This window comes from Gymnodraco acuticeps, unplaced genomic scaffold, assembly GCF_902827175.1.
Source record: "Gymnodraco acuticeps unplaced genomic scaffold, fGymAcu1.1, whole genome shotgun sequence".
Lineage (NCBI taxonomy): Eukaryota > Metazoa > Chordata > Actinopteri > Perciformes > Bathydraconidae > Gymnodraco > Gymnodraco acuticeps.
Window position 1 is genome coordinate 468,631 of NW_022991588.1, and position 13,714 is coordinate 482,344.

The following is a 13,714-nucleotide window of genomic DNA, read 5'->3' on the forward strand; positions in this document are numbered from 1 at the left end:
CAACGTTTCTGTGCATTCATTTATTGTGAATACATGTTTTCATATTTCTATATGGAGACTATGTATATAAAGCCATGGACCTATATCCTCTACCATGAACATGACATGTTACATTAATATCTTCTCATCTGTCTATTACATTGCATATTTGTTTAAAGCGCATGCTGTTTACCTTAACACTATCCTTGGACAATTAGTTCATTTCTCTGCCAATTGCAACTCAAAAAACTGCACAGCTCTTTCATTTTAATTCAGATAATTGTATATATTTGTATAGTGTGGCCATTTTCTTGATTATTGTGATTGCTTCATTTCTTTTCTCATTCTATGTTTACATCATGCACTAACACAGCAAAGCAAATTATTTGTATGTGAATAAAACAGAAACCTACTTGGCAACATATTTCTGTCTCTTTACATTTGACGAACTACTTTATTCTTTCATTAGCCTTTTTCAAATAGTTGGATGTTGGTAATATGTTCCCCTATGTTTTTCTTGACACCCGCCAATGTATGAATGTTTCTTAGCTTTCTCAAAATCAATTTGACAATATGCATGAAACATTTGAGTCTTCACAACATGTATGGTTCAAATGTATTTAATAGTACCAAAATAACATGAACATAAAGCATTAATAACAACAAAAAACAGTGGACATTATACAACATTTCCTGAGTTGTTACACAAATCATTGACACTAATGTTTGAAATGACAGGCTCAACACTGTTAACACGCTGAATAGTAAATACTGTAAATGTATTTCCAACAAACAGTTTTGATGCAGTATTTACAATAAGGTATGGAGTGCAATGTATTCAAATCAAAAGAAAATGTATGCATTTATTTACATTAAATACTGAGTCAAAACTGGACAATATGTCCAATACTCAACCAAATAATTAGTAAAGCACAGAAGGTCACTTATACACAGAAACAGCACTCCATAAATCATACTTCACCACCTTTATAGTACATATTGACTTTGCAGCATACTGGGATATATGGTATTCAAACTCACGGGTTACTATGTACTTGTTTAACTTGTTATCATCTGTGAATATAAGAAAGGCTGATAAATTGTGCCTTCTGAATTTGATCTTATCAGCCTTTTACAGTCTGCTGCCTATTGCCTGTATAACGACAGTATATACAAAAAAAGGTTTCACCTCTTCCCAACGTGAAGTAAACGTAACAGATTTATCTTAAGAACAAAGATAATGTAAAGGAGTTTGTTGTGTTTATTGTAAAACAATTTCTATGTACTCAGTAAAAAGTTTAAGAATTATAAAATAGGATTTGTTCCAAAAACTGTGAAGGAATGTAGCTCCCAGCTACTTCTGCGATGACACCGTGGGCCAATTATCAAACTCCACAAAGTTGCAAATGTGTCAAAAATAAACTAAACTAGTAAAAAACTAAGCTTTTAAATCAGACAGAGACGAAAATAAAAAATGCTACCCAATTATAAAAAACAAGAAGTAGGGCAACAAAATGATATTATAATACTTTGGCAATCAGTTGACTTGGATTTGATGTGCATTAGAGAATAATGTGCCATTTCACACCTCAAACTTTACCATCTGGAGCATCGTTGGAGCAAGCTAACCTCGACAGTTGTACTTAAGTCCTGCTTCCTCCGTCTCAGCCGTCAAATTATGAATGAAGACTTGTGGCGAAAATGGCCCTGTGAAGAACAGTAATTATAAATTGAGTATGCACAACTGATCCTGAGAGTATCATTTGCTGTGTTTGTTCTGTATACCTCATCTGCATCGCCATATTCAACACCCTCGTTCTGTGCTGGCCAATTGTAGCTAAAATAAAGAGGATAAAAACACATAATAAAATAGCACATTCTTAACGTATTGTGGCATTAAAGACAGAATAACATATTGCCTCTTTCCTTCTTCAAAGTTTACACTCACTTTTCGTTATGCCCTTTATTAGAGAAGCATCCACGCTTTAGGGAATGACAAATGGTGCCAGCCAAACCGAAGAAAACGACCACTCCACCAAAGGACTTGAGGAAAATCCCCAGGATGTCGACGTCATCTGAAAGAGGACACAGAGTTAAGTTGCCGAAGATGTGTCAACTATTATGATCTGTGTTCCTGTAAATGTTGTTTACATGTATTTAACACGGTGCTGGAAGCTATCGGACCTTTGCTGCTGATCCCTAGAAAACTTCAAATAAACTCTGATATCTTGTGTTGGATTGAAAATAGTGACGTTTAGACACTCACAGACTTCCATCATTTGTGAGGGACACTGTGCATATCCGGCATCATTCTTCGCCTGGCAGTAGTACTCCCCTGCGTCCTCCTTTTTCACTATTCGAAATTTCTAAAAAGACAATTTCAGCATTTTTTCAGCGCAATGACAGACAGCTGCATTGTCAACACATTTCTACTGTTCCTTTGGCTGAGGATACATTTTTATGATATTTTGTAAACACTTGCTAGTCTTACATATCGGGTTGTTACATTACATTTTATACATGTTTGTACATTTTATGATGGTCAGTTACATGCTTGTTATTTTATTATGTCTTTGAAGTAAACACATAACCTCAGCTTGGGATGCAATATTATCTTTCTTTCATTTGCCAGTTTTAGGTTTAGTTTCCACTCTGGCTTTCTTTTCATGCATGGAGTAATCCTGCCATTAGTCATACGATGGGTAAGGTTTTATTCAGATTAAGCTTTTCACATTTACATTAGATAAGCTTCCATTTATCCCTGATACTAAAGAGTCCCATCCACAAATAGAATATTAAAAAAAAAACTTGAAACTACTTGTTCAACACTGAACTTACATAGATACTATTAAAGAGATGGTTCTAATATTGTAGTGAACGTAATGTTAAATATTGCTAATCTTAATCCCTGTGTTTCTCACCAGGCCTCCAGTGTCAGGGTTGATGCTATAGGAAGTGTTGACCGGCTTGGGGGTGTTTTTGGGGTCCTGAGCGAGCTCCTCGTTGTTGTGGAACCAGCGGTACAGAGGAGCGGGGAAGCCCTCGTTCTCCAGGCATCGCAGTTCGGTGGATGTTCCAACTGTGACCGCCTCAGGCACGCTGCAGCGCGGAACAACAGGTTTCACTGCACACACACACACACACACACACACACACACACACACACACACACACACACACACACACACACACACACACACACACACACACACACACACACACACACACACACACACACACACACACACACATCTATTCATGTAACACTCACTTGAAGCATTAAGTATGTCAAATAATCCTTGCTGATAAGGCACAAGCACTGATCGACTGAATTAGTGGAACATACTGCTGGCTGAAGTTTCATATTTACAAGTTTTCATCTACAGTTGACAAGGAAGCAAATAATCGGTCAAACTGTTCCTTTAAAAAAAACTACAAATGAGATGATGGTTTTAATATAAACACTGAAATGCAATTTTCTGTAAATGTATGAATGTGCAACAAGGTACATTTAGATGTATTGTAAGTCAATAATAGCCCCTTTCAGTGATGTATGGTTCCCGCTCACAATACCTCTCACTGCGAGACTAATCAGTATCTCATCAAAGTCTCTCTGATCTTCGATGGCGGCCACCTCACAGCGGTACTCTGCAGTGTCAGAGCGGGTGGCGTTGAAGATCAGGATGTTGGCTGGCTCTCTGAGCTGAGCTCTCTGGTCCAAGTCCCCTTTTAAAAGAGGGAAAAAACACTTTACAATTGCTCATTCATATACACAGCCTGACTTCACAGTTGGGAAAACAGAATTCAATGCCAAGTTCTTTCAAGGTGCCATTCATTCAGCTTAGCTTGAGTCCTGAGACATTACTTTGAAATGCTGCGGTCGAATGGTGGATGGGTTTTCTTTCAAGCGGTTTACCTGCTATCCTGTTTTGAAAGTATACGTAGCTGGGGACACCGTTCTTAATCTTTTTCCATTCAATCCTCGGGTTGTTTGTTGAGATGGACTCTATTAAACAGGTCAGCTCGATTGCTGTGGGGAAAACAGAATGCATCAGGAAAAGAAAAGCTATTTTCGCTAAATAGGTTAGTGTTTTTTTAGCAACTCACGCTCAAACTCATTCGCCCACACAATCTTGTCCATGGTTCGGAGGATTACCCCGAGTGATGATGGGATGAGACCTGTAGAATAAAAAAAGAAGTCACTTAATGCTGAGTAACCCTGATGGCCCATACATGCGTTTTCATTAGCAGACATTATCAACTGGGCGTGTTGCCTAATAACCAGTGGATTAGAATGATAAATATAGAACCTCTCAGAGAGCTGGAGTAAACATTCTGGTTAAGAAGACAAACACCTGGGGCCAAAATGACTAAGATTTTTTTTTAAATTAAGATTTAAGGCATAAACTGACTCAGGGCTAAATTGGATAACAATTTGGTGGTGATGAAACATGGAAGGAGAGAGCACGTTTTTAATGATGAATCAACGCAATACAAATATGTTGTTGTTTTTTCTTCTTTTCTTGCTTTACTCTTATGAAATTCATATTTAATGAAACCATGGCTAAAGTCAAAGTGCTGACTCTCAGCTTTTACGCTCTTTGACGCACCCTGGAGAGCCAGTGTGGGAGGAATGTTAGACACAGTCTCTACAGTTTGGGAACAATGCAGCAGGAGAATAAGCACCATCATTCAGAAGAGTTTTTAAATGCTGAAGTAAATCATCTGACCCAGTCTAACTGAGCATTTGTTTCAATTTCTGAAGACCAAAGGCAAAAAGCTCCTGAAAACACAAGTCAAGTCTCAAAATGGATCTGCGTAATAGTCAATTGAAGTAAAATAGAGACATTTCTCTCAGAAACTAAGTGGATATGGTTGTCTGATTCAAATCTGAATTGAAGTGTATGAGCATGTGCAATGCTAGTTCGATATCACTAGTATTTGGATGACTATGTGCCTCTGAGGAATAGCTGTAATTGGTCAATGATGAGCCACTCATTAGATTAGAACATTGTGAAACATTACAAGATATTGGTTTTATTTAATTTTATTTCAGGTTTAGTGAAAGCACTTCTTCCCTAAATGGTGACACTAATTTACACTGAGGTTTACAGGATAAATAATGTATCAAAATCCCTGAACAAAACAAATCAGGAGCACGAACATAACTTGTCAGTGGGAAAGTGTTTCAATTGGAAGCATATTTAATCAACCGTCATGTTTCCCCCCGGCACAAACAACACATGAGATATACTTATTTTAAGGTCAATGCTTGAGTGCACGGCTTTGAGCAATCAGTGTTATTTTCTAAATGCCAGTTTAATGGCAAGGGGCATTATTCACAAGTTGTGTCAAACATGGGCCAGCCGAAAGCCGATTTAAGGGGAAAATGAACGAGAGCGGAGCAAAGAGTGTGCAACAACGAATTAAGAAAATGTGAAAATTACAATTTATAGTGTACACATAATTCCACGTGTCTGATTTTAAATGCTGATGATAAAAAAGCAGGTTTCCGCATTCAACTGGTACCCCGTACTCAACCTAGTGTGTCCATGCCACTTCCTAAAGCAATAATTACTGGGTACACATGCGACTAACAGCAACCATGCTGAGTAATGAAAGCGTTATGGCTCCCAGTGGAGTAAGGGGTTTTAAACGATGGCTGGAATTAGATAACAATAATTATCCATGCAGGCCTTGTACAGACATCCCCTCCTGTTTGCACGAGGCACTGTGCATTCTGACTAACTATCTATTTATTCAGATCAGCCAACCATTACCGCACCAGTGACCCTGTGATGTATAGTTAGCAAGTTAGACGATGAAATTGATGAAAATGTGTGTCCTGCCAAAGCATCCGCTCACAGCTGCGGACACTGACTGAGGAGATGTGACTCCCAGGTCTCAGCTTCCGTCTCTGTTGCTGACTTTCCCACCCTGTACATCAAGAAGCTATATTTAGCCCAGCTGTGACTGGACATCCCGGGAGACACACGGAGAGCTCGTCCAACAAATGCTCCCTTGGCATATGTGAGACAGACAGAAGAGTTGTGGGCTGAATCTACAATGGCGGCAGAAGCTGTCCTTATACTGCAAGTTTACATGACCAAAAAAAAGGAGACGAAAACAGAACCTCAGCGCTTTTGTAAACTCAATCGTTTGATAGAAGCTGCTACGAGCACACTGCAGAATCATTACATTACAACAACAAACAGTGATCATTTAAATGATTACAACATCGAGGTGTGTAATGTGTTATTCTAAGTTTACAGGAAATTCGTTTTTAATAATGCTGTTCTGCTGAAGCACTGTGTAACAAAACCTCCTTAGAGGTTTGTTGAATGTCATCGTAATCTCTTCTCTCTTTGGCCAAACATTACCAAAACAAACGACAACATGTTCCATAGAAATCCTTCATTGTTACAGTCCAAAATAACTGATACTGAGAAGTTGGAGTATGGTGCATGCAAACTAGCGTTACAAAACAAAATGTGTGTACCAACTGCACAATCAGGCACGTTGTAGACATAATTAATTTTCTCAAAAAAGTAGGCCGTGGGAAAGTATAACCACCGTTAATTAACATGACAATGGTGAGCTAATTACTAATACGAGCTTAGAATAAAAGCATTCGCACAACAATGGTTGGTCCCCCAGTGACACAATGTAGGTTTAAGAGAAAACAATATTTTTGAATTACGAAAATAATCTCAGCGCTTGCTGGAAAGCAAACACAGACTCAATTTTAATCCCTGTTGTTTTGTAATGAATAGACAAAGTAGGTCTGCAGTCTGTTCTGAGAGAAATGTGCTATTAAATGGCCACATTCGGAAATCCTATTATGCACTATAGATGAAAACAACATGCCTATTACTGAAACAAGAAAAAAATAGTTGAACCATGCATCTATAAAAAGCTTTTTCCCAAGACATTCCAGTGAAGTCAATGCAAATATTCTGAGGGCGGAGAGCAGCACAGAGAGGTGTAGGGACCAAGGACCATTGGGATGCACAACATATTGGAGGGACTGTTTCAAAACAACTAATCACTCCATTAGAAAACTATGAGGCATCCATGTTGTCCTAAGAACATGAGGAAAATGTAAGAGGGACTTGAAAACTGTTGTTTTGTCATCTGAATACATTGTAGGCAACACATATGACACTGATTAGGAATAAGTACTGACACTAGGACCCCAGAGGACTGCTCCAGTAGGTTTCATCTTAGCATTGTATGTGCCATGCTTCATTAACTAATCTTAATACTACATCCAGTGCAGATCCCACATTTGACAAGATACCACATTTTTAAGGATGAATTAGTGGGAGATGTTAATTTACCGTTACATTTTTTTCATTTGATGGACTGCTGTTACCTTCAAGAACACATTTTAATGAAAGGAAATGAACACTATTTTGCTAATTAATTAATTTAAGGTTATGTAACCTGGAAATATTTGGGGTTTGGTATTTAAAAAAATAGATATAGAGATTCCTTGCACTTTTCACAAATGTTTTGAAAAAATGACAACAATAGTAATTTGTTAAGGTAGAATGATTTATCCAGGATTAGAGTTAAAATCAACTGGATGTGAAAGGATTATTTTTCTCTAAAAAGTTTAAACTATGCACCAATGTGTGCAAGTTAAATGAAGCATACATTTAACAAATATATATTAATTAATTATCTAAACCTAAGGGCAGTCTAAAACTGGAGGGCAGAATTGTAGACTGTTAACATTAATCTAAATACTTTAATTATGTTGTAGAGAGTCACCACCGTAGCAGCAGTATAAAAGATTCAGTGAGCTACATTTGCAGACTCAGTTTCAGAACCAAAACATACTGACAAGAACATAATAAATGAAGCCTTGCCTTGTCACGTGCGTTGTCATTTGATTTACGCATGCAGAGGAGCTGGGTCAAAGGTTCACCACTAACTGACGAAATGGCCCAATTGTTACTCTGCAGCTGGGTGACCTCGCACCAGCAGCAAACACCAGGGGTAGATGCAACACATCACCCAGGCCAGCATCAACTGCATTGATCAGCTCCAGCTGTTGTTGTTGGGCAGGGATGATGATGAGGAGGCATGTCATACTCTCCAACCTCCTACATGTCTGATTCTTCATATTCAGCACACTAATAACACCACCCTCACCATCATCAATCAGCATGTGACCACTAAAGGTCATACACACACTGGGGTGGGATTCAATCTGGATAGAGAGACGGCATTGGACAAGTGGATTTAACAATATGAACTCGCATGTGATTGTCTGTTATTAAGCACTGTCTGTGCACAGAGTAGCCTACATTAGACGTATTTTTATTTGAAACTCTCTTGCAGATGATGTGATTTATGTTAGCCTTTATCTAGGGGCTGACACGACAGGTCTCCTTATATGTCACCATGTATTTTTCCGACCGTAAGTTAACGTTTTACTTTATTTTTTTGTCCTGGAAATGTCCTGAGAGTAACTCGCTTCTACAACGCTGGTTTCGAACGGCTCTGGTCAGCCAACAGTCACATACATGTAACCGTTAAAACATGACAGATGCTCTTACAACTACGTATTTTTTCCGTTGCACTTGCATTACAATAACGTACTGATACCGTAAACGGGAAAATACCCCAATGAATACGTAAACGTAAAAAAAAAAGCAATACATACCGATACATCTTCCTTACAATGCAATATGTTTTTGTCAAGCTAACGTATGTGTCGGAACGTTGGCATTGACAACTCCGTTACAGCGTCGCCGCACCTCGTACAGCGCAACAACGTTATCATGATAGCATTGTGGGGAAAGAAGAATAACTTACCTAAGCTGGTGTAAATAACAAAACATGCGATGAGTCGCGGAATCGCCATCTTGCAGAGTCTCATTTGTCGGTGACAGTAGCACACAGTCAGCACCTCTGAGAGGTGATGTTCACGTTATGAGGATGGGGGGCAGAACAGACTGGTGGATGTTGCCATCGACGAGTTTCCATAGCTACAAGCGTAGAGGGGAAAAAGCCCTCAACGATGCCTTACAGGCGGTAGGTGGAGCCAGAAATGTACTCTCCTCCTTTTCTGTTAAAGTTCAATATAGATAAATGAGACATTTCTCTATCAGTCAATGCTTCAACCTTTATGATAATAATAATTATTCATGTATTAAAACAAATTGTATAATGTTGAGGTTTGGTCATTTGTTTGAACCACACAGAGCATTGAAAAGGTCTCATTTTGGGCAAAAGAGCAAGTTATCAAATTTGAGAAGCTTGAACCGTAAGATATTTCCCAGGAAAAATGGTTGAATGATTATCAAACAGTTGGTGATGATCGACTAATTATGTCAGCCTTAGCTCTATTGTCAGATTTGCTGATAGTGTGTGTTCAAAACATCTTGGTTTCTGGAGTTAGTAACAACTGACAAAACAAAGGAGTATTTTTCCTCTGAAATGTTGTGGAGTAGAAGTATACGAGGAATAAGAGATTCAATGACTTAAATACAATTTCCTGAAAGTAGTCAAGTACATGTACAAAGCACTATCTATCAGTGTCAAAGTGTTGGTGCCTGTAAGACACTATTGAGGGGGACAACAGCAATAACACTCAGTACAAGGGCATCAGGGCGGAAGATGGAGGGTTCTCAGGCAGGAAGTGCCAGGAATTGATCTCTAGAGTCAACACCATTTACTAATTTCGACCAGTACTCATGTGCAATCATTAAACAAAAACGACCAAAATCAGTGTTTATGCAAAATATTAAATGTAATTTGAAAGATGAGCAGAATAGTGTTGTGATAGCAGAATGTTCATAAGCATCTAGAACAGGGGTGTCAAACTCAAGGCCCGGGGGCCAAATCCGGCCTGTGACTTCATTTTCTGTGGCCCCACAAGAGCTTGCAAATAATATAATATGTTTATTATACGGTAACATGATGATTTACAGAAGCACGTTGCCCATAAACTACATGTCCCACAATGCATCTCAAACTAGACCTTTTTCTCAGAATTTGACTTGTTTTCTTCTAAATGTGCCTTTTTTCTCAGAATTTGACTCTTTTTTTATTTAAATGTCACTGTCACAGCTGGAGGGCAAGGTACACAGGACCCAAAAGCAGAATATCCAAATTCAAAAATACTTTTATTGCAAAAACTAGCAACAAAGTAAAAATAAGGCAAGGCAAAAAACACAAAAAACCTTCCAACAACATCAAATAATCCCACAAAGACCAACAGAAAAACCAGAACCTAAATGCACACAAACTAATCAACTGAACAGGACACAGGTGAGAGGGGAGGAGACAACACCGGGCACCAGGTGCACACAATCAGCAGTAACAGACAAGACGGGAGGGGAAACACAGAGACAGGAAACCAAAGACAGAACCAGACATGACAAAAACACAACACAGACAGATCGTAACAGTCACTTCCTTTTTTTAAACGTCACTTCCATTTTTTAAATGTCACTTCCTTTTTTAAAAACATTACCTCCCCCCCTCAAGGGACAGATCCCAGACGTCCCTAAAAAGTCCAAAAAACGTCCAACAGGGTGGGTGGAGGGGTACCGGAGGAGAGACACAAAACCAGGGCCAAAAGGGTGGGTGGAGGGGGTCCGGAGGACGGGCTCGGGCCGACACTTACAATTATTTGCCCCAGACTTCTGCTTTCAGACGTAGTTAATTATGAAGTTATTACCCTATCAGATAATAATCCAATGCAGAGGCGATAATGTAATATAATACATGATTTTATATATATATTTATATAAGTTACAACCGGCCCTTTGGGTGCAGCCATAATGCTGATGTGGCCTGCGATTACATTTAGTTTGACACCCCTGATCTAAAAGTATTGTTGATCCTGATGATATTCAAATAATGTAAATATATGTATTTCTATTGCCTTTAGACAAAGCAGCTGCTTAGATACCTGCAAACAGCAGGTGGCAGTGTAAAACCAGACATTATTGCAGCTGTCAGCACTGTACTTCAGTCAAATTCACTTAATTGCACCTTATTTGAGCATTTGAACAATAAAAACGTTCATATTCATTTTTTTCATTATATGGTTCTTTAAAAAAAACTGTTATGTTGAAGGAAATATAACAAATGGCTATTCTTACTTATTAAAAACATAAGCCAAAATAAAAAAAACAAGTTACAGTAAACAAGATATGTGTTCCCTTTGAAACCAACTCTAGTCCTCCTACTAAAACAATATAAAATAAATCTTTCTGCACCATTTGAATCTTCCTGCACCTCTAAACCATCCTGGTGTCCACCGTCCACTGTGCAGTGTTGGTAATGTATGTTGCTAAGCAATCCATCCTCCGTTGCCCCTACTGGCTGCCCTTTATTGCATCTCATATAACAGACTCCAGGGCCTTAATTATACTGTAATTTCAATGTAACATTTGCATCAAACTGGGGAAATTCTGAGGAGGAAATGGTAATGTTCGACTTGCGTATACTTTAGTAAATTAAGGTGAATCTCATTCTCAGCCAACTAAAAAACAATATTGCAGTTGTTGCTTATATATTCCTTAGTTTCCTGCAGTATGCTTTTTTTTGTACTTCAGTGTCACATTTAGCACTGCAGATATATATCTTTAATGATATGCAACCCTGTTTGTTTGGGATTTCATTTTCACTTTTCTATCCGTTCTCAAACCCGTGAGCCCTGTTTATTTAAGCTTGACAGACAGGTCTAACACTAACCAAGCTATTTAAGGTGTGCACTGTGTTGAAATAAGTACACAATATGAAAGCATATCAGCCTGCATTATTATGCAAAAATCTACTGTGAAATGAACCTGCACATTTTATAACACTCAAGTGCTGTATGAATAAAATACATTTATATTTTACATTATTTCCAATAAGCATTGACATGTACTACATACTAAGGAACACAATATAACAATTGCCACTGCGTTACAGTATTCAACACTTCCGATTTACATAAATCTTTATATTTTACATATACCAATGCCTGTCTGTTTTACATTTTTAATTTCAAGACGTAAATGCCACAACAACTTTCTCAATTGTGTTTAATTTTGCCCATTCTGCCTCTGTGTCCCTCCTTTCAGCCACATTCCCACTTCCCCAAACCCCTATTGGGCTTTGTCATTCTCAACCATGTCCACTAGATGCCCTCACAGCTTCCTCATCCTGGTCACTTGACTCCCACATCATCCTGCTCACCTGTGTCTCATATCTCAATTACTCAGCATACCAGATTGTCTCTTTTGCTTTTATAGGCCATACCCTGGGTAGCCCCTGGTTAGCCCCAGCCCCCCTGGGTAGCCTACCTTGTAACCCTTTAATAATAAGTTCAGCCTTTAGCCTGTAGTTTGTAGCCTTCTGTATGTAGCCTGTACCTTGTAACCCTCTGTAGCTTGTATGTAGCATGCAGCCTCTGTCTTGGCCTGTAGCTGCAACCTGCTCCTGCGTCATTCCGTCTCTCTCTCCTCTGACTCCGAGTCACCTCTGCTTGGACTTGCCACACAACCGCCCCCTGATGGTAAACGCTTTTAAATTTGTTTCTTTTGAAAAGTTGTTAAATATATTTACTTCAATGTTTAATGTTGTGAAAACAATCAAGTTAAAGGACAGGCCTCTTATGCTTAGCCCAGGCCTCAGTCATGCTCTGATTCTGACACTAACTTTTGTTGTGCAAAATTGAGGTTATTGGAAAAAGTACTTTTGTTTGTTTTATTGCGGGGTTCTGAAATGCACCACCAAAAAGTATTTAAAGTGTAACTCAATTAAAACATTAGGACATATGTTGGACCTGTAAGACATAAAAGTATTGTGCTAAACTGCTCAATTAGAAACCCATTCAGAGAATAAAAGAACCGCAAATTCCAAAACTACAGCCTAATGCTAACACTTAAAAGGCCAAATGTTAACTTTTCTTGACATTTTTTATCTCTGTTCAAAGGTAAGGCGCTACACAATAGCATAGGCTCATATTGGGGCATGTTAATGTCTTTCATTGTAGTACAGTTCCCTATGCTTTATGATAAATGACTGGTGGCAATGATAATGGAACTCCTAGTCTTAAGTGATTCAAAGAAACGCTAATGTATACTACATATGGCTGTATACTGGTCATTAGTGTCCATTTCCTTGATGGATATTCCTATCTCTAAGTAACCTCCTGTGAGTGTCAAATCCCTGCCCTTTGAAAGTTACCATAGAGCTCCCAACCCCATTCTTGCTACCATTATTGCTGTGCATTAAAGCAAGACATTTGCTGCTGATATTTCTGCTGCTTATTGTTCTTTTTACACTAACTCTCTAATTTAATAACTCTTTAATCTGTAGTCGACAAACTGTTGAGAATCCCTGGGATATGTGAGTACTATTTTTGGTCTCTGCTCTTTTCAGTTGGATTTTCCATATTGAAGATTGCATCTGACACACATTCGGCTAAAGCTTTCATTAAAAAGCTGTAGCCAGAAAGTGTCTCCCTGAAGCAGGAGTGGGACTTCTAAAAGGCAGCCCGAGGTTCAGATAGGAAGGCGGTTTAAATCTGCCAGAAATGACAATCAGAAGGGAAAGGCTCGAACAGAGCAGGAGAGGACAAGGTCTCACATCATGGTGGCTGAGTGAAGGGGGCAGGAGTGACTTTTAAATGTTGGATTCTGGGGGTTTCTTCTTTACTGGTGCTTACAGTTTCTATACATTTAATGCATGACTCGTTTTGCATTTGAGGTATTATTTCTCA

General features: G+C 38.6%; 1 protein-coding gene across 1 annotated transcript; it reads right to left on the minus strand.

Annotated features, from left to right (window-relative positions):
* Nucleotides 1-583: 583 nt before the first annotated feature.
* On the minus strand, nt 584-9,013 carry jam3a (junctional adhesion molecule 3a). Its single transcript, XM_034197924.1, has 9 exons — nt 8,806-9,013; nt 4,087-4,158; nt 3,896-4,009; nt 3,553-3,705; nt 2,901-3,103; nt 2,246-2,345; nt 1,928-2,054; nt 1,765-1,816; nt 584-1,686 (listed from the first exon to the last, which is right to left on the minus strand). The coding sequence occupies exons 1-9, from the start codon at nt 8,867-8,869 to the stop codon at nt 1,651-1,653; spliced, it is 921 nt and encodes a 306-aa protein (XP_034053815.1). The 5' UTR covers nt 8,870-9,013; the 3' UTR covers nt 584-1,650.
* Nucleotides 9,014-13,714: the final 4,701 nt, after the last annotated feature.